At 62.3% G+C, this 18,678-nt stretch overlaps 4 protein-coding genes across 4 annotated transcripts in view; 3 read left to right on the top strand and 1 right to left on the bottom strand.

The window, feature by feature from the left end:
• LOC124775545 (mucin-19-like) overlaps positions 1–10,225 on the top strand; it is a 48,132-nt gene extending 37,907 nt beyond the window's left edge. Inside the window, exons 7-21 of the mRNA XM_047250374.1 lie at positions 88–877; positions 981–1,292; positions 1,348–2,124; positions 2,296–2,989; positions 3,155–3,543; positions 3,671–4,135; positions 4,274–4,463; positions 4,572–4,714; positions 4,793–5,801; positions 6,229–6,546; positions 6,889–7,865; positions 7,978–8,270; positions 8,424–9,128; positions 9,332–10,029; positions 10,112–10,225. Of these exons, the coding sequence (XP_047106330.1) occupies positions 88–877; positions 981–1,292; positions 1,348–2,124; positions 2,296–2,989; positions 3,155–3,543; positions 3,671–4,135; positions 4,274–4,463; positions 4,572–4,714; positions 4,793–5,801; positions 6,229–6,546; positions 6,889–7,865; positions 7,978–8,270; positions 8,424–9,128; positions 9,332–10,029; positions 10,112–10,225 (7,874 nt within the window). The remainder of the gene's footprint in view (positions 1–87; positions 878–980; positions 1,293–1,347; positions 2,125–2,295; positions 2,990–3,154; positions 3,544–3,670; positions 4,136–4,273; positions 4,464–4,571; positions 4,715–4,792; positions 5,802–6,228; positions 6,547–6,888; positions 7,866–7,977; positions 8,271–8,423; positions 9,129–9,331; positions 10,030–10,111) is intronic.
• Positions 10,226–11,165: 940 nt separating this feature from the next.
• On the top strand, positions 11,166–11,974 carry LOC124775544 (antigen LPMC-61-like). The gene is made up of 3 exons (XM_047250373.1): positions 11,166–11,180; positions 11,388–11,587; positions 11,725–11,974. The coding sequence occupies exons 1-3, from the start codon at positions 11,166–11,168 to the stop codon at positions 11,972–11,974; spliced, it is 465 nt and encodes a 154-aa protein (XP_047106329.1).
• Positions 11,975–14,521: 2,547 nt separating this feature from the next.
• Positions 14,522–15,298, top strand: LOC124775543 (KH domain-containing protein 3-like; the record flags this gene model as incomplete). Its single annotated transcript, XM_047250372.1, has 2 exons — positions 14,522–14,908; positions 14,996–15,298. Coding segments are annotated over 2 exons (690 nt in total), but the record flags the coding sequence as incomplete, so codon positions are not given.
• Positions 15,299–17,134: 1,836 nt separating this feature from the next.
• On the bottom strand, positions 17,135–18,183 carry LOC124775541 (ovarian abundant message protein-like). The gene is made up of 2 exons (XM_047250371.1): positions 18,030–18,183; positions 17,135–17,772 (listed from the first exon to the last, which is right to left on the bottom strand). Exons 1-2 carry the CDS (start codon positions 18,181–18,183, stop codon positions 17,135–17,137), a joined length of 792 nt encoding a protein of 263 aa, XP_047106327.1.
• Between the last annotated feature and the right edge of the window lie 495 nt (positions 18,184–18,678).

The raw sequence follows: 18,678 nt of genomic DNA, 5'->3' as shown, positions 1-18,678 counted from the left end.
CGGTCCATTTAGCAGCAGCGGTAAAGCCAGCAGCAGCAGTCCAGCCAGCAGCAGCGACCCAGCTAGCGGCAGCGTTACGGCTAGCAGCAGTGGTCCAGCCAGCAGCAGCAAATCAGCCAGCAGCAGCGGTCCATTTAGCAGCAGCGGTAAAGCCAGCAGCAGCAGTCCAGCCAGCAGCAGCGACCCAGCTAGCAGCAGCGTTCCAGCTAGCAACAGTGGTCCAGCCAGCAGCAGCGATCCAGCCAGCAGCAGTGGTCCACCCAGCAGCTGAAACAGCAGCAGCATCAGCATTAGCAGTCGCAGAGGCCAGCCAGCCAGCCAGCAGCAGTGGTCCAGCCAGTGGCAGTGATCCAGCCAGCAGCAGCGTTCCAGCCAGCAGAAGCAAACCAGCCAGCATCAGCGGTCCATTTATCAGCAGCGGTCCAACCAGCAAAAGCTGTCCATCTAGCAGCAGTGATCCAGCCAGCAGCAGCGATCCAGCCAGCAATAGCGGTACAGCCAGCAGCAGCTATCCAGCCAGCAGCAGTGGTCCAGGCAGCAGCAGCGATCCAACCAGCAGCAGTGGTCCACCCAGCAGCAGAAACAGCTGCAGCTGCAGCAACAGCAGCGGTAGCAGTCACAGAGGTCCAGCCAGCCAGCGGCAGTGGTCCAGCCAACAGCGGCGGTCCAGCCAGCAGGAGCTGTCCAGCCACGAGCAACGGTCCAGCCTGCAGCATTGGTCCAACCAGCAGCAGCAAACTAGCCAACAGAAGCAGTCCAGCCAGCAGCAGCAGTCCAGCCAGCAGCAGCGGACCAGCCAGCAGCAGCGATCCAGAGAGCAGCAGCGATCCGGTCAGGAACAGCAGTCCAGCCACCATCAGCGATCCAGCCAGAAGCAGTAGTCCAGCCAGCAACAGCGATCCAGCCAGCTGCAGTGGTCCAGCCTGCAGCAGCAACAGCAGTGGTAGCAGCAGCAGCAGCTGGAGCGGTACTGGTTGTAGAGATCTAACTAGACAGCCAGAAGCAGTGATCCATCCAGCAGTGGCGGTCCAGCCAGCAACAGCGCTCCAGCCAGCAGCAGCGGTCCCGCCAGCAGCAGCGATCCAGATAGGAGGAGCGGTCCAGCCAGCGGCAGTGATCCAGCCAGGAGCAGTGGTCCAACTAGTTGCAGCAATCCAGCCAGCAGCAGTCATCCAGCCAGCAGCAGCGATCCAGCCAGCTGCAGTGGTCCTGGCAGCAACAGAAACAGCAGTAGCAGCAGCAGCAGCAGCAGCCGTGGTAGCAGTCGCAGAGGTCCAGCCAGCCAGCCAGCAGTAGTGATCCAGCCAGCAGCGGCAGTCCAGCCAGCTGCAGCGGTCCATCAAGCAGCAACAGTCCAGCCAGCAGCAGCGGTCCAGCCAGCAGCAGCAATCCAGCCAGCAGCAGCGATCCAGCCAGCAGCAGCGATCCATCCTGCAGTGGTGGTCCAGCCAGCACCAGCTGTCCAGCCAGCAGCAGTGATCTAGCCAGTGGTAGCAACAGCAGCAGCAGCAGCCGTAGTGGTCGCAGATATCCAGACAGACAGCCAGCAGCAGTGGTGCAGCCAGCAGCGGCGTGTCAGGGTGCAGCAGCGGTCCAGCCAGTAGCAGCGGTCCAGGCAGCAGCGGCGAATCCAGCCGGCAGCAATGGTCCAGCCAGCAGCAGCGATCCAGCCAGTGGCCGTGGTCCATCTAGTAGCAGCGATCCAGCCAGCAGTGGCAGTCCAGCTAGCAGCAACGCTATAGCCAACAGCATTGATCCCACCAGCAGCAGGGATCCAGCCAGCAGCAGCGATCCAGCCAGCAGGAGTGGGCCAGTCAGCAGCAGCGAAGTAGCCAGCAGCAGCGGTCTAGCCTGCAGCTGTGGATCAGCCAGTAGCAGCGGTCCAGGCAGTAGCAGCGATCCACCCGGCAGCAGAGGTCCAGCCAGCCAGCGATCGAGCCAGCAGCAGTGGTCCTCCCAGCAGCACGAACCAGCCAGCAGCAGCGTCCAGCCAGCAGCAGCGGTCCAGCCAACAGCAGCGGTTCCGCCCACTGCAGCAATCAATCCACCGGGAGCGATTCTGTCAGAAGCAGCAATCCAGCCACCAGCAGCAGTAGAGCCAGCAGAAGAGGTCCAGCCGCAGCAGTGATCCAGCCAGCAACAACGATCAACCCATAAACAGCGATCCAGTCAGCTGCAGCGATACAGCAAGCAGGAGTGGTCCAGCTAGCAGCAGAAACAGCAGCAGCAGCAGCAGCAGCGGTGGTAGCGGTCGCAGACGTTCAGCTGGCCAGCAAGCTGCAGTGGTCCAGCCAGCAGCGGCAGTACAGCCAGAAGCAGTGGTCCAGCCAGCAATAGCAGTCCAGCCGGTAGCAGCAGTCCAGACAGTAGCAGCGATCCAGCCAGCAGCAGTGGTACGGATAGCAGCAGTGATCCAGCCAGTGACAGTGGTCCATCCAGCTGCAGCAATCCAACCAGCACCAGTTGTCCAGCCAGCAGCAGCGATCCAGCCAGCGAAATTGGTCCAGCTGGCAGCAGTGGTCCAGCCAGCAGCAACGGTCCAGCCAGCCAGCAGAGTCTAGCCAGCCATCAGCAGTCCAGCCAGCAGCAGCGGTCTAGACAGCATCAGCCGTCCAGCCAGCCAGACGGCAGCAGTGACCCATCCAGCAGTGGCGGTCCAGCCAGCAGCAGTGGACCAGCCAGCAGCAGCGAACCAGCCAGCAGCAGCGAACCAGCCAGCAGCAGTGGTCCACCCAGCAGCAGCGATTCAGCCAGCAGCAGCGATCCAGCCAGTGGCGGTGGTCCATCCAGCCGCAACAATCGAACCAGCAGCAGTTGCTCAGCCCGACGCAGCTATACAGTCAGCAGTAGTGGTACAGCCGGTAGCAGCGTTCCAGACAGCAGAAGTGATTCAGCCAGCCAGCAGCAGTCTAGCCAGCCAGTAGCGGTCGAGCCAGCAGCAGTGGTCCTGCCAGCAGCAGCAACAGCAGCAGCAGCAGCAGCAGCAGCGGTAGTGGTCGTGGAGGTCCAACCAGACAGCCAGCAGTAGTGGTCCAGCCAGCAGCGGTGGTCCAGCCAGCAGCAGCGGTCCAGCCAAGAGCAATGATCCAGCCAACAGCAGTGGTCCAGCCAGCAGCAGCGATCCAGCCAGTGACAGCGGTCCAGCCGGCCGCAGCGATCCAGCCAGCAGCAGTTGTACAGCCAGTGGCAGCGATCCAGCCAGCAGCAAGGGTCCAGCCAGCAGCAGCGCTGCAGCCAACAGCAGCGATCCCACAAGCAGCTGCAGTCCAGCCAGCAGCTGCGTTTCAGCCAGCAGGAGTGGTCCAGCCAACAGCAGCGAACCAGCCATCAGCAGATTTCCATCCAGCAGCTGCGGTCGAGCCAGCAGCAGAGGTCCAGGCAGCAGCAGCGGTCCAGCCAGCAGAAGCGATCCAGCCAGCAGCAGCGGTCCCGCCAGCAGCAGCGATCCAGTCATCAGAAGCGGTCCAGCCAGCAGCAGCAAACCATCCAGCGGCAGCGGTTCAGCCAGCAGCAGCGGTCCAGCCAGCAGCAGTGGTCCGGCCAGTAGCAGCGGTTCAGCCAGCAGCAGCGCTGCAGCCAGCAGCGCCGATCCCACAAGCAGCAGCGGTCCAGTCAGCAGCAGTGACCCAGATAGCAGGAGCGGTCCAGCCAGCGGCAGTGATCATGTCAGGAGCAGTGGTCCAGCCAGTTGCAGCGCTCCAGCCAGCAGCAGTCATCCAGCCAGCAGCAGCGATCCAGCCAGCAGCAGTGGTCTTGGCAGGAACAGAAACAACAGCAGCAGCAGCAGCAGCAGCAGTGGTAGCAGTCGCAGAGGTCCAGTCGCCCAGCCAGCAGTAGTGATCCAGCAAGCAGTGGCAGTCCAGCAAGCTGCAGCGCTCCATCCAGCAGCAGCGGTCCAGCCTGCAGCAGTGGCCCAGCCAGCAGCAGTGATCCAGCCAGTAGCAGCGATCCAACTATCAACAGTGGTCCAGTCAGCTGCAGCGATACAGCAAGCAGGAATGGTCCAGCTAGCAGCAGAAACAGAAGCAGCAGCACCAGCAGCAGTGGTAGCGGTCGCACAGGTTCAGCCGGCCAGCAAGCAGCAGTCGTCCAGCCAGCAGCGGCAGTACAGCCAGAAGCAGCGGTCCAGCCAGCAGTAGCAGTCCAGCCGGTAGCAGCACTCCATACAGTAGCAGCGATCCAGCTGGCAGCAGTGGTCCGGCCAGCAGCAGTGATCCAGCCAGCGACAGTGGTCCATCCAGCTGTAGCAATCCAACCAGCACCAGTTGTCCAGCCAGCAGCAGCCATCCAGCCAGCAGGAGTGGTCCAGCCGGCAGCAGCGGTCCAGCCAGCAGCAGCGGTCCATCCAGCCAGCAGAGTCTAGCCAGCCATCAGCGGTCCAGCCAGCAGCAGCAGTCCAGCCAGCATCAGCCATCCAGCCAGCAGCAGCAACAGCAGCAGCAGCAGCGATGGCGATCACAGCGGTCCAGCCAGCCAGCCGGCAGCAGTGATCCATCCAGCAGTGGCGGTCCAGCCAGCAGCAGCGGTCCAGCCAGCAGCAGTTAACCAGCCAGCAGTAGCGAAACAGCCAGCAGCAGTGGTCCAGCCAGCAGCAGCGATTCAGCCAGCAGCAGCGATCCAGCCAGCAGCAGTGGTCCATCCAGCTGCAACGATCCAACCAGCAGCAGTTGCCCAGCCAGACGCTGCGATCCAGCCAGCAGCAGTGGTCCAGCCGGTAGCAGCGTTCCAGCCAGCAGCAGTGGTTCAGCCAGCCAGCAGCAGTGTAGCCAGCTAGTAGCGGTCGAACCAGCAGCAGCGAACCAGCCAGCAGCAGCGGTCCAGCCAACAGCAGCGATCCAGCCAACAGCAATGGTCCAGCCAGCAGCAGCAATCCAGCCAGTGACAGAGGTCCAGCCGGCAGCAGCAATCCAGCCAGCAGCAGTTGTACAGCCAGTGGCAGCGATCCAGCCAGCAGCAAGGGTCCAGCCAGCAGCAGCGCTGCAACCAACAGCAGCGATCCCACAAGCAGCTGCAGTCCAGCCAGCAGCTGCGTTTCAGCCAGCAGGAGTGGTCCAGCCAACAGCAGCGAACCAGCCATCAGCAGATTTCCATCCAGCAGCTGTGGACAAGCCAGCAGCAGAGGTCCAGGCAGCAGCAGCGGTCCAGCCAGCAGAAGCGATCCAGCCAGCAGCAGCGGTCCCGATAGCAGCAGCGATCCAGTCATCAGAAGCGGTCCAGCCAGCAGCAGCAAACCATCCAGTGGCAGCGGTTCAGCCAGCAGCAGCGGTCCAGCGAGCAGCAGTGGTCCAGCCAGTAGCAGCGGTTCAGCCAGCAGCAGCACTGCAGCCAGCAGCGGCGATCCCACAAGCAGCAGCGGTCCAGTCAGCAGCAGTGATCCAGATAGCAGGAGCGGTCCAGCCAGCGGCAGTGATCAAGTCAGGAGCAGTGGTCTAGCCAGTTGCAGCGCTCCAGCCAGCAGCAGTCATCCAGCCCGCAGCAGCGATCCAGCCAGCAGCAGTAGTCTTGGCAGCAACAGAAACAGCAGCAGCAGCAGCAGCAGCAGCAGCAGCAGTGGTAGCAGTCGCAGAGGTCCAGTCAGCCAGCCAGCAGTAGTGATCCAGCCAGCAGTGGCAGTCCAGAAAGCTGCAGCGGTCCATCCAGCAGCAGCGGTCCAGCCAGCAGCAGCGGCCCAACCAGTAGCAGTGATCCAGCCAGTAGCAGGGATCCACCTATCAACAGCGGTCCAGTCAGCTGCAGCGATACAGCAAGCAGGAATGGTCCAGCTAGCAGCAGAAACAGAAGCAGCAGCACCAGCAGCAGTGGTAGCGGTCGCACAGGTTCAGCCGGCCAGCAAACAGTAGTCGTCCAGCCAGCAGCGGCAGTACAGCCAGAAGCAGCGGTCCAGCCAGCAGTAGCAGTCCAGCCGGTAGCAGCACTCCAGACAGTAGCAGCGATCCAGCCGGCAGCAGTGGTCCGGCCAGCAGCAGTGATCCAGCCAGCGACAGTTTTCCATCCAGCTGCAGCAATCCAACCAATACCAGTTGTCCAGCCAGCAGCAGCGATCCAGCCAGTGGGAGTGGTCCAGCCGGCGGCAGCGGTCCACCCAGCAGCAGCAGTCCAGCCATCCAACAGAGCCTAGCCAGCCAGCAACGGTCTAGCCAGCAGCAGCAGTCCAGCCAGCATCAGCAGTAGAGCCAGCAGCAGCAACAGCAGCAGCAGCAGCGGTAGCGATCACAGCGGCCCTGCCAGCCAGCTGGCAGCAGTGATCCATCCAGCAGTGGCGGTCCAGCCAGCGGCAGCGGTCCAGTCAGCAGCAGCGAACCTGCCAGCAGCAGCGATCCAGCCAGCGGCAGTGGTTCATCCAGCTGTAACAATCCAACCAGCAGCTGTTGCCCAGCCAGACGCAGCGATCCAGCCAGCAGCAGTGGTCCAGACGGTAGCAGCGTTCCAGCCAGCAGCAGTGGTTCAGCCATCCAGCAGCAGTCTAGCCAGCCAGTAGCAGTCGAGCCAGCAGCAGTGGTCCTGCCAGCAGCAGCAACAGCAGCAGCAGCTGCAGCAGCAGCAGCGGTAGCAGTCGTAGAGGTCCAACCAGCGAGCCAGCAGCAGTGATCCAGCCAGCAGTGGTGGTCCAGCCAGCAGCAGTGGTCCAGCCAACTGCTGCGATCCAACAAACAGCAGTGGTCCAGCCAGCAGCTGCGATCCAGCCAGTGGCAGCTGTCCAGCCAACAGCAGCGTTCCAGCCAGCAGCAGTGGTACAGCCAGTGGCAGCGATCCACCCAGCGGCAGCGCTGCAGCCAACAGCAGCGATCCCACAAGCATCAGCAGTCCAGCCAGCAGCTGCGTTTCAGCCAGCGGGAGCGGTCCAGCCAACAGCAGTGAACCAGCCAGCAGCAGCGTTCCAACCAGCAGCTGAGGTCGAGCCAGCAGCAGAGGTCCAGCCAGAAGCAGCGTTCCAGCCAGCAACAGTGGTCCAGTCAGCAGCAGCGGTCCAGCCAGCAAAGCGATCCAGCCAGCAGCAGCGATCCAGTCGGCAGAACTGATCCAGCCAGCAGTAGCAAACCAGCCAAAGGCAGCGGTACAGCCAGCAGCAGCGGTCCAGGAAGGAGCAGTGGTCCAGCCAGTAGCAGCGGTTCAGCCAGCAGCAGCGCTGCAGCCAGCAGCGGCAATACCTTAAGCGGCAGTGGTCCAGTCAGCAGCAGCGATCCAGATAGCAGGAGTGGTCCAGCCAGCGGCAGTGATCCAGCCATGAGCAGCGGTCCAGCCAGTTGCAGCGGTCCAGCCAGCAGCAGTCATCCAGCCTGCAGCAGCGATCCACCCAACAGCAGTGGTCCTGGCAACAACAGAAACAGCAGCAGCAGCTGCAGCAGCAGCAGCAGTGGTAGCGGTCGTAGAGGTCCAACCAGCGAGCCAGCAGCAGTGATCCAGCCAGCAGTGGTGGTCCAGCCAGCAGTAGCGGTCCAGCCAGCAGCAGCGATCGAGCCAGCAGCGGCTGTCCAGCCAGCAGCAGTGAACCAGCCAGCAGCAGCAGTCCAGCATGGAGCACCGGCCCAGCCAGTAGCAGCAGTCCAGCCAGCAGCAGCAACCCAGCCAGTGGCAGTGATCCAGCCAGCAGCAACGATCCAGCCAGCAGCAGCGGTCCATCCAGCAGCAGCGGTTCAGCCAACTACAGCGATCCAGCCAGTGGGAGCGATCCACCCAGCAACAGTACTCCAGTCAGCTGCAGCGATACAGCAACTAGGAATGGTCCAGCTAGCAGCAGAACAAGCAGCAGCACAAGCAGCAGCACAAGCAGCAGTGGTAGCGGTCGCAGTGGTTCAGCTGGCCAGCAAGCAGCAGTGGTCCAGCCAGCAGCGGCAGTACAGCTATAAGCAGCGGTCCAGCCAGCAGTAGCAGTCCAGCCGGTAGCAGCAGTCCATACAGTAGCAGCGATCCAGCCAGCAGCAGTGGTCCGGCCAGCAGCAGTGATCCAGCCAGCGACAGTGGTCCATCCAGCTGTAGCAATCCAACCAGCACCAGTTGTCCAGCCAGCAGCAGCGATCAAGCCAGCAGGAGTGGTCCAGCCGGCAGCAGCGGTAGAGCCAGCAGCAGCGGTCCAGCCAGCCAGCAGAGTCTAGCCAGCCATCAGCGGTCCAGCCAGCAGCAGCAGTCCAGCCAGCATCAGCCATCCAGCCAGCAGCAGCAACAGCAGCAGCAGCAGCGGTGGCGATCACAGCGGTCCAGCCAGCCAGCCGGCAGCAGTGATCCATCCAGCAGTGGCGGTCCAGCCAGCAGCAGCGGTCCAGCCAGCAGCAGTTAACCAGCCAGCAGTAGCGAACCAGCCAGCAGCAGTGGTCCAGCCAGCAGCAGCGATTCAGCCAGCAGCAGCGATCCAGCCAGCAGCAGTGGTCCATCCAGCTCCAACGATCCAACCAGCAGCAGTTGCCCAGCCAGACGCTGCGATACAGCCAGCATCAGTGGTCCAGCCGGTAGCAGCGTTCCAGCCAGCAGCAGTGGTTCAGCCAGCCAGCAGCAGTCTAGCCAGCCAGTAGCGGTCGAGCCAGCAGCAGCGAACCAGCCAGCAGCAGCGGTCCAGCCAACAGCAGCGATCCAGCCAACAGCAGTCGTCCAGCCAGCAGCAGCGATCCAGCTGGTGGCAGCAGTCAAGCCAGCAGCTGCGATCCAGCCAGCAGCGGTCGTACAGCCAGTGGCAGCGATCCAGCCAGCAGCAAGGGTCCAGCCAGCGGCAGTGCTGGAGCCAACAGCAGCGATCCCACAAGCAGCAGCAGTCCAGCCAGCAGCTGAGTTTCAGCCAGCAGGGGCGGTCCAGCCAAAGGCAGCGAACCAGCCAGCATCAGCAAACCAGCCAGCAGCAGTGGTTCACCCAGCTGCTGCGGTCCAGCCAGCAGCAGTGGTCCAGCCAGTAGCAGCGGTTCAGCCACCAGCAGCACTGCAGCCAGCAGCGGCGATCCCACAAGCAGCAGCGATCCAGTCAGCAGCAGCGATCCAGATAGCAGGAGCGGTCCAGCCAGCAGTAGTGATCCAGCCAGGAGCAGCGGTCCAGCCAGTTGCAGCGATCCAGTCAGCAGCAGTGGTCCTGGCAGCAACAGAAACAGCAGCAGCTGCAGCAGCAGCAGCAGCAGTGGTAGCAGTCGCAGAGGTCCAGCCAGCCAGCCAGCAGTAGTGATCCAGCCAGGAGCGGCAGTCGAGCCAGCTGCAGCGATCCAGCCAGCAGCAGCGATCCAGCCAGCAGCAGCTGTCCAGCCAGTAGCAGTGTACCAGCCAGCAGCAGCAGTCCAGCATGGAGCAGTGGCCCAGCCAGTAGCAGCAGTCCAGCCAGCACCAGCTATCTAGCCAACAGCAGTGGTCCACCTAGCTGCACAAACAGCAGCAGCAGCACCATTAACAGTCGCAGAGGCCAGCCAGCCAGCTAGCAGCAGTGGTCCAGCCAGCGGCAGTGATCCAGCCAGCAGCAGCGGTCCAGCCAGCAGAAGCAAACCAGCCAGCATCGGCGGTCCATTTAGCAGCAGCGGTCCATCCAGCAAAAGCTGTCCATCTAGCAGCAGTGATCCAGCCAGCAGGAGCGATCCAGCCAGCAATAGCAGTACAGCCAGCAGCAGCTATCCAGCCAGCAGCAGTGGTCCAGGCAGCAGCAGCGGCCCAGCCAGCAGCAGTGGTCCACCCAGCAGCAGCTGTCCAGCCACCAGCAACGGTCCAGCCTGCAGCATTGGTCCAGCCTGCAGCAGCAAACTAGCCAACAGAAGCAGTCCAGCCAGCAGCAGCGATCCAGAGAGCAGAAACGATCCAGTCAGGGACAGCAGTCCAGGCACCATCAGCGATCCAGCCAGAAGCAGTAGTCGAGCCAGCAGCAGTGATCCAGCCAGCAGCAATGGTCCAGCGCATAGCAGCAACAGCAGTGGCAGCAGCAGCAGCAGCAGGAGAGGTACTGGTTGTAGAGATCCAGCTAGGCAGCTAGAAGCAGTGATCCATCCAGCAGTGGCGGTCCAGCCTGCAACAGCAGTCCAGTCAGCAGCAGCAGTCCAGCCAGCAGAAGCGATCCAGCCAGCAGCAGCGGTCCCGCCAGCAGCGGCGATCAAGAAAGCAGGAGTGGTCCAGCCAGCGGCAGTGATCCAGCTGGGGGCAGCGGTCCAGCTAGTTGCAGCAGTCCAGCCAGCAGCAGTCATCCAGCCAGCAGCAGCGATCCAGCCAGCAGCAGTGGTCCTGGCAGCAACAGAAACAGCAGCTGCAGCAGCAGCAGCAGCAGTGGTAGCAGTCGCAGAGGTCCAGCCAGCCAGCCAGCAGTACTAATCCAGCCAGCAGCGGCAGTCCAGCCAGCTGCAGAGGTCCATCCAGCAGCAGCGATCCAGCCAGCAGCAGCGATCTAGCCAGCAGCAGCTGTCCAGCCAGCAGCAGTGAACCAGCCAGCAGCAGCAGTCCAGCATGGAGCAGTGGCCCAGCCAGTAGCAGCAGTCCAGCCAGCAGCAGAGATCCAGCCAGCAGCAACGATCCAGCCAGCGGCAGCGATCCAGCCAGCAGCAGTGATCCATCCAGCAGTGGTGGTCCAGCCAGCACCAGCTATCCATCCGGCAGCAGTGGTCCTGCCAGCAGTAGCAACAGCAGCAGCAGCAGCCGTAGTGGTCGCAGATATCCAGACAGACAGCCAGCAGCAGTGGTGCAGCCAGCAACGGCGGTCCAGGGTGCAGCAGCGGTCCAGCCAGTAGCAGCGGTCTAGGCAGCAGCACCGAATCCAGCCGGCAGCAGTGGTTCAGCCAGCAGCAGCGATCCATCTAGTAGTGTGGTCCAGCTAGTAGCAGCGATCCAGCCAGCTGAAGTGGGCCAGTAAGCAGCAGCGAACCAGCCAGCAGCAGCAGTCCAGCCTGCAGCTGTGGTCCAGCCAGTAGCAGCGGTCCAGGCAGTAGCAGCGATCGAACCGGCGGCAGAGGTCCAGCCAGCAGCAGCGATCGAGCCAGCAGCAGTGGTCCACACAGCAGCATGAACCAGCCGGCAGCAGCTTTCCAGCCAGCAGCAGCAGTCCAGCCAGCAGCAGCGGTTCGGCCAGCTGTGGCGATCCATCCACCGGGAGCGATCATATCAGAAGCAGCAATCCAGACACCAGCAGCAGTAGAGCCTACAGCAGAGGTCCAGCCACAGCAGTGATCCGGACAGCAGCAGCAATCCACCCATCAACAGCGGTCCAGTCCGCTGCAGCGATGCAGCAAGCAGCAGTAATCCAGCTAGCAGCATAAACAGCAGCAGCAGCTGCAGCAGCAGTTGTAGCAGTCGCAGAAGTTCAGCCGGCCAGCAAGCAGCAGTGGTCCAGCCAGCAGCAGCAGTACAGCCGGTAGCAGCAGTATAGACAATAGCATCGTTCCAGCCAGCAGCAGTGGTCCGGCCAGCAGCAGTGATCCAGACAGCGACAGTGGTCCATCCAGCTGCACAATCCAGCTAGCACAAGTTGTCTAGCCAGCAGCAGCGATCCAGCCAGTAGCAGTGGTCCAGCCGGCAACAGCAGTCCTGCCAGTAGCAGCGGTCCAGCCAGCCAGCATAATCTAGCCAGCCACCAGCGGTCCAGCCAGCAGCTGCGGTCCAGCCAGCATCAGCCGTCCAGCCAGCAGCAGCAACAGCAGCAGCGGTAGCGGTCACAGCAGTCCAGCCAGCCAGCCGGCAGCTGTGATCCATCCAGCAGTGGCGGTCCAGCCAGCAGCAGCGGTCCAGCTAGCAGCAGCGAACCAGCCAGCAGCAGTGAACAAGCCAGCAGCAGTGGTCCAGCCAGCAGCAGCGATTCAGCCAGCTGCAGCAATCCAGCCAGCAGCAGTGGTCCATCCAGCCGCAACAATACAAAGAGCAGCAGTTGCCCAGCCAGCAGCAGCAATCCAGCCAGTGGCAGCTATACAGCCAGCAGCAGCGATCCAGCCAGCAGCAGAGGTCCAGCCAGCAGCAGCGGTTCGGACAGCCGAAGCGATCCAGCCAGTGGGAGCGATCATGTCAGAAGCAGGAATCCAGCCAGCAGCAGAAGTAGAGCCAGTAGCAGAGGTCCAGCCACAGCAGTGATCCAGCCAGCAGCAGCGATCCACCCATCAACAGCGGTACAGTCAGCTGCAGCGATACAGCAAGCAGGAATGGTCCAGCTAGCAGCAGAAACAGCAGCAGCAGCAGCTGCAACAGTGGTAGCGGTCGCAGAGATTCAGCCAGCCAGCAAGCAGCAGTGGTCAAGCCAGCAGCGGCCTTACAGCCAGAAGCAGTGGTCCAGCCAGCAGTAACAGTCCAGCCGGTAGCAGCAACCCAGAGAGTAGCAGCAATCCAGACGGCAGCATTGGTCCGGCCAGCAGCAGTGATCCAGCCAGCGACAGTGGTACATCCAGCTGCAGCAATCCAACCAGCACCAGTTGTCCAGCCAGCAGCAGCGATCCACCCAGCAGGAGTAGTCCAACTGGCAGCAGCGATCCAGCCAGCAGCAGCATTCCATCCAGCAGCTGCGGTCGCGCCAGCAGCAGAGGTCCAGCCAGCAGCAGCGTTCCAGCCAGCAGCATCGGTCCAGCCAGACAGCAGAGTCTAGCCAGCCAGCAGCGGTCCAGCCAGCAGCAGCGGTCCAGCCAGTATCAGCCATCCAGCCAGCAGCAGCAACAGCAGCAGCAGCAGTGGTAGCGATCACAGCGGTCCTGCCAGCCAACCTGCAGCAGTGATCCATCCAGCAGTGTCGGTCCAGAAAGCAGCAGCGGTCCAGCCAGCAGCAGCGAACCAGCCAGCAGCAGTAAACCAGTCAGCAGCTGCGGTCCAGCCAACAGCAGCGATCCAGCGAACAGCAGTGATCCAGCCAGCAGCAGCGATCCAGCCAGTGGCAGCGGACAAGCCAGCAGCAGCGAACCAGCCTGCAGCAGTGGTCCAGCCAGCAGCAGCGATTCACCCAGCAGCACCGATCCAGCCAGCGGCAGTGGTCCATTAAGCTGCAACAATTCAACCAGCAGCAGTTGCCCAGCTAGACGCAGCGATCCAGCCAACAGCAGTGGTCCAGCCAGCAGCTGCATTTCAGCAAGCAGGAGCCGTCCAGCCAACAGCAGCGAACCAGCCAGCAGCAGCGTTCCTTCCAGCAGCTGCGGTCGAGCCAGCAGCAGAGGTCCAGCCAGCAGCAGCGTTCCAGCTGGCAACAGCGGTCCAGCCAGCAGCAGTGGTCCAGCCAACAGCAGCAAACCAGCTAGCGGCAGCGGTTCAGCCAGCAGCAGCAGTCCAGCCAGCAGCAGTGGTCCAGCCAGCAGCAGCAATCCAGCATGGAGCAGCGGCCCAGCCAGTAGCAACAGTCCAGCCAGCAGCTGAGATCCAGCCACCAGCAGAGATCCAGCCAGCGGCAGCGATCCAGCCAGCAGCAGCAATCCATCCTGCAGCGGTGGTCCAGCCAGCACCAGGTATCCAGCCAGCAGCAGTGGTCCAGCCAACAGTAGCAACAGCAGTAGCAGTCCAGCCGGTAACAGCAGTCCAGACAGTAGCAGCGATCCAGCCAGCAGCAGTGGTCCGGACAGCAGCAGTGATCCAGCCAGCGACAGTGGTCCATCCAGCTGCAGCAATCCAACCAGCACCAGTTGTCCAGCCAGCAGCAGGGATCCAGTCAGCAGGAGTAATCCAGGTGGCAACAGCGGTCCAGCCAGCAGCAGTGGTCCAGCCAGCCAGAGAGTCTAGCCAGCCAGCAGCAGTTCAGCCAGCAGCAGCGGTCCAGCCAGCATCAGCCGTCCAGCCAGCAGCAGCAACAGCAGCAGCAGCAGCGGTAGTGATCACAGCGGTCCAGCCAGCCAGCCGGCAGCAGTGATCCATCCAGCAGTGGCGGTCCAGCCAGCAGCAGTGGTCCAGCCAGCAGCAGCGAACCAGCCAGCAGCAGCGAACCAGCAAGCAGCAGTGGTCCAGCCAGCAGCAGCGATTCAACCAGCAGCAGCGACCCAGTCAGCGGCAGTTGTCCATCCAGCTGCAACAATCCAAGCAGCAGCAGTTGCCCAGCCAGACGCAGCGATCCAGCCAGCAGCAGTGGTCCAGCCGGTAGCAGCGTTCCTGCCAGCAGCTGTGGTTCAGCCAGCCAGCAGCAGTCTCACCAGCCAGTAGCGGTCGAGTCAGCAGCAGTGGTCCTGCCAGCAGCAGCAACAGCAGCAGTAGCAGCAGCAGCAGCAGCAGCAGCGGTAGCGGTCGTAGAGGTCCAAACAGCCAGCCAGCAGCAGTGATCCAGCCAGCTGTGGTGGTCCAGCCAGCAGCAGCCGTCCATCCAACAGCAGCAATCCAGCCAACAGCAGTGGTCCAGCCAGCAGCAGTGATCCAGCCAGTGACAGCGGTCCAGCCAGCAGCAGCGATCCGGCCAGCAGCAGTGGTACAGCCAGCGGCATCGATCCAGCCAGCACCGGGGGTTCACCCAGCAGCAGCGCTGCAGCCAACCCCAGCGATCCCACAAGCAGCAGCAGTCCAGCCAGCAGCTGCATTTCAGCCAGCAGGAGCGGTCCAACCAACAGCAGCGATCAAGCCAGCAGCAGCGATCCCGCCAGCAGCAGAGGTCCAGCCAGCAGCAGTGTTCCAGCCAGCAACAGCGGTCCAGCCAGCAGAAGCCATCCAGCTAGCAGCAGCAGTCCCGCCAGCAGCAGCGATCCAGTCAGCCGAAGCGGTCCAGCCAGCAGCAGCAAACCAGCCAGCTGTAGCGGTTCAGCCAGCAGCTGCGGTTCAGCCAGCAGCAGTGGTCCAGCCAGTAGCAGCGGTTCAGCCAGCAGCAGCCCTGAAGCCAGCAGCTGCGATCCCACAAGCAGCAGCGGTCCAGTCAGCAGCAGCGATCAAGATAGCAGGAGTGGTAGAGCCAGCGGCAGTGATCCAGCCAGGAGCAGCGGTCCAGCCAGTTGCAGCGGTCCAGCCAGCGGCAGTCACCCAGCCAGCAGCAGCGATCCAGCCAGCAGCAGTTGTCCTGGCAGCAACAGAAACAACAGCAGCAGTGGTAGTAGTCGCAGAGTTCCAGCCAGCCAGCCATCAGTAGTGATCCAGGCAGCAGCGGCAGTCCAGCCAGCTGCAGCGGTCCATCCAGCAGCAGCGGTCCAGCCAGCAGCAGCGGTCCAGCCAGCAGCAGCGATCAAGCCAGCAGCAGCGATCAAGCCAGCAGCAGCTGTCCAGCCAGCAGCAGCGATCCAGCCAGCAGGAGTGGTCCAGCCAGCAGCAGCGGTCCAGCCAGCAGCTGCGGCCCAGCCAGCCAGCAGAGTCTAGCCAGCCAGCAGCAGTCCAGCCAGCAGCAGCGGTCCAGCCAGCATCAGCCATCCCGATAGCAGGAGCAACAGCAGCAGCAGCAGCAGTAGCGATCACAGCGGTCCAGCTAGCCAGCCAGCAGCAGTGATCCACCCAGCAGTGGTGGTCCAGCCAGCAGCAGCCATCCAGCCAGCAGCTGCGATCCAGCCAGCAGCAGCGATCCATTATGCAGCGGGGGTCCTGCCAGCACCAGCTAACCAGCCAGCAGCAGTGGTCCAGCCAGCAGTAGCAACAGCAGCAGCAGCAGCAGCCTTAGTGGTCGCAGATATCCAGACAGACAGCCAGCAGCAGTGGTGCAGCCAGCAGCGGCGGTCCAGGGTGCTGCAGCGGTCCAGCCAGTTGCAGCGGTCCAGGCAGCAGCAGCGAATCCAGCCGGCAGCAATGGTCCAGACAGCAGCAGCGATCCAGCCAGCGGCAGTGGTCCAGCTAGTAGCAGCGATCCAGCCAGCAGCGGCGGTCCAGCTAGCAGCAGTGCTGCAGCCAACAGCATTGATCGCACGGGCAGCAGAGGTCCAGCCAGCAGCTGCGACCGAGCCGGCAGCAGTGGTCCAGCCGGTAGCAGCGGTCCAGCCAGCAGTAGCAGTCCAGCTGGTAACAGCAGTCCAGACAGTAGCAGCGATCCAGCCAGCAGCAGTGGTCCGGCCAGCAGCAGTGATCCAGCCAGCGGCAGTGGTCCATCCAGCTGCAGCAATCCAACCAGCACCAGTTGTCCAGCCAGCAGCAGTGATCCAGCCAGCAGGCTTGGTCCAGCCAGCCGCAGTGGTCCAGCCAGCAGCAGCGGCCCAGCCAGCCAGCAGAGTCTAGCCAGCCAGCAGCAGTCCAGCCAGGGCAGCGGTCCAGCCAGCATCAGCCATCCAGATAGCAGCAGCAACAGCAGCAGCAGCAGCGGTAGCGATCACAGCGGTCCAGCTAGCCAGCCAGCAGCAGTGATCCATCCAGCAGTGGCGGTCCAGCCAGCAGCAGCGGTCCAGCCAGCAGCAGCCATCCAGCCAGCAGCTGCGATCTAGCCAGCAGCAGCGGTCCAGGCAGCAGTAGCGAACCAGCCAGCAGCAGCGGTCCAGCCAGCAGTAGCGGTCCAGCCAGCAGCAGTGGTCCAGCCAGCAGCAGCGATTCAGCCAGCAGCAGCTATCCAGCCAGCGGCAGTGGTCCATCCAGCTGCAATGATCCAACCAGCAGCAGTTGCACAGCCAGACGCAGCGATCCAGCCAGCAGCAGTGGTCCAGCCGGTAGCAGCGTTTTAGACAGCAGCAGTTGTTCAGCCAGACAGCAGCAGTCTCGCCAGCCAGTAGCGTTCGAGCCAGCAACAGTGGTCCTGCCAGCCGCAGCAACAGCAGCAGCAACAGCAGCAGCAGCGGTAGCTGTTGTAGAGGTCCAACCAGCCAGCCAGCAGCAGTGATCCAGCCAGCAGTGGTGGTCCAGCCAGCAGCAGCGGTCCAGCCAACAGCGGCGATCCAGCCAACAGCAGTGGTCCAGCCAGCAGCAGCGGTCCAGCCAGTGGCATCGGTCCAGCTAGCAGCAGCGATCCAGCCAGCAGCATTGGTACAGCCAGTGATAGCGATCCAGCCAGCAGCAAGGGTCCAGCCAGCAGCTGCCCTGCAGCCAACAGCAGCGATCCCACAAGCAGCAGCAGTCCAGCCAGAAGCTGCGTTTCAGCTAGCAGGAGCGGTCCAGTCAACAGCAGCGAACCAGCGAGCAGCAGCATTCCACCCAGCAGCTGAAGTCGAACCAGCAGCAGCGGTCCAGCCAGCAGCCGCGGTCCAGCCAGCAGCAGTAGTCCAGCAAGCAGCAGTGATATAGCCAGCCAGTGATAGCGATCCAGCCAGCAACAGTGGTCCAGGCAGCAGCAACGAGCTAGTCTGCAGCAGTGGTCCACCCAGCAGCAGAAACAGCAGCAGCAGCAGCGGTAGCAGTCACAAAGGGCCAGCTAGCGCACCAGGAACAGTGGTCCAGCCATCAGCAGCGGTGCACCCAGCAGCAGCAGTCCAGCCAGTAGCAGTGAACCAGCCAACAGCAGTGGTCGAGCCAGCAGCAGCGGGTCAGCCAGCAGCAGCAATAAAGCCAGCAGCTGCGATCCAGCCAGCAGCAGTGATCCAGCCAGCAGCATCGGACCAGCCAGCTGAAGCGATCCAGCCAGTAGCAGTGGTCCAGCCAGCAGCAATGATCCAGCTAGCAGCAGTGGTCCAGACAGCAGCAGCGCTGCAGCCAGCAGCAGCGATCCCACTAGCAGCAGCCGTCCAGCCAGCAGCTGCGATCCAGCCAGCAGCAGCGGTCCAGGCAGCAGTAGCGAACCAGCCAGCAGCAGCGGTCCAGCCAGCAGTAGGGGTCCAGCCAGCAGCAGCGGTCCAGCCAGTAGCAGCAATCCAGCCTGCAGCAGCGATCCAGCCAGTGGCAGTGGTCCAGCCAGCACCAGTGATCCAGCCAGCAGCAGTGGTCCAGCCAGAAGAAGCGATCCAGCCAGCGGCAGCAGTCCAGCCGGTAACAGCGATCCAGCCAGCAGCAGTTTTATAGCCAGTGGCAGCGATCCAGCCAGCAGCAGTGGTACAGCCAGCAGAAGCGCTGCAGCTAGCAGCAGCGATCCAACAAGCAGCAGCAGTCCAGCCAGCAGCAGCGATCTAGCCAGCAGGAGCGATCCAGCCAACAGCAGCGGTCCACCCAGCAGCAGCGTTCCAGCCAGCAGCAGCGGTCCAGCCAGCAGCAGTGGTCCAGCCAGCAGCAGTGATCCAGGCAGCAGCAGCGATCCAGCTAGCAGCAGTGGTTCATCCAACAGCAGCAACAGCAGTATCAGCAGCAGCTGCAGCAGCATCAACAGTTGCAGTCACAGAGGTCTAGCCAGCCAGCCAGCAGCAGTGATCCAGCCAGCAGCGGTGGTCCAGCCAGCAGCAGCGGTCCAGCCAGCAGCAGCTGTCCAGCCAGCAGCAGTGATCCAGCCAGCAGCAGCGATCCAGCCAGCAGCAGCGGTCCAGGCAGCAGCATCAATCCGGCCAGCAGCAGTGGTTCAGCCAGCAGCAGGATGATTACGATTTTTTTAAATGTTGTGGGCTCAGTGTTGTGCACATAGCAACAGAACAACAGTTTGCAGAGTTAAAAACTGATGAAGTAAAAACATTTATTGGTAATTCGTTTGCCAAACTTGTAACACTATAATTCTGTATGGAAATTGCTCAAGAATTTGGAGCTGATGTTATGTCAGCATGTCCCTAGGGTGACGTGGAGTGTTTTAATAACTTCGTTGTGCAGGAGATAAGAGATCAAATTAAATTTCTCATGTGCTCCCAGGTAGTATAATTTCAACAACGGACAGAACTAATTGTTAAATCCATAAAGCAGATAGTTTAAGATTAGGAGACAACCTGGGGGTATTTGTAGACAGTCATTGAGTAGCGATGAATTGTAGGTGTTATGCTTCTGAATTTCTTTGTGCAGTCCACTTATACTTTGCATGGTAGTGACTTTCCTCGTGCACGTTAA

Source organism: Schistocerca piceifrons, chromosome 2 (assembly GCF_021461385.2).
Source record: "Schistocerca piceifrons isolate TAMUIC-IGC-003096 chromosome 2, iqSchPice1.1, whole genome shotgun sequence".
NCBI lineage: Eukaryota > Metazoa > Arthropoda > Insecta > Orthoptera > Acrididae > Schistocerca > Schistocerca piceifrons.
The sequence above is the reverse complement of the archived record's forward strand: the minus strand, read 5'-3'. Positions and strand labels throughout refer to the sequence as shown.

Excerpts from the sequence above, each read along its gene's own strand:
- LOC124775544 (XM_047250373.1), top strand. Across the intron at positions 11,588-11,724 it reads CAGCAGCAACAGCAGCAGCG|CCAGCAGCAGCGATTCAGCC; the intron begins GTAGCGGTCACA and ends GCAGTGGTCCAG.
- LOC124775541 (XM_047250371.1), bottom strand. The coding sequence starts at position 18,183 with ATGCTGCTGCCTGGACCGCTGCTGCTGGCTGGATCGCTGCTGCTGGCT. Across the intron at positions 17,773-18,029 it reads GGCTGGCTGGCTAGACCTCT|CTGCAGCGCTTCTGCTGGCT; the intron begins GTGACTGCAACT and ends CGCTGCTGCTAG.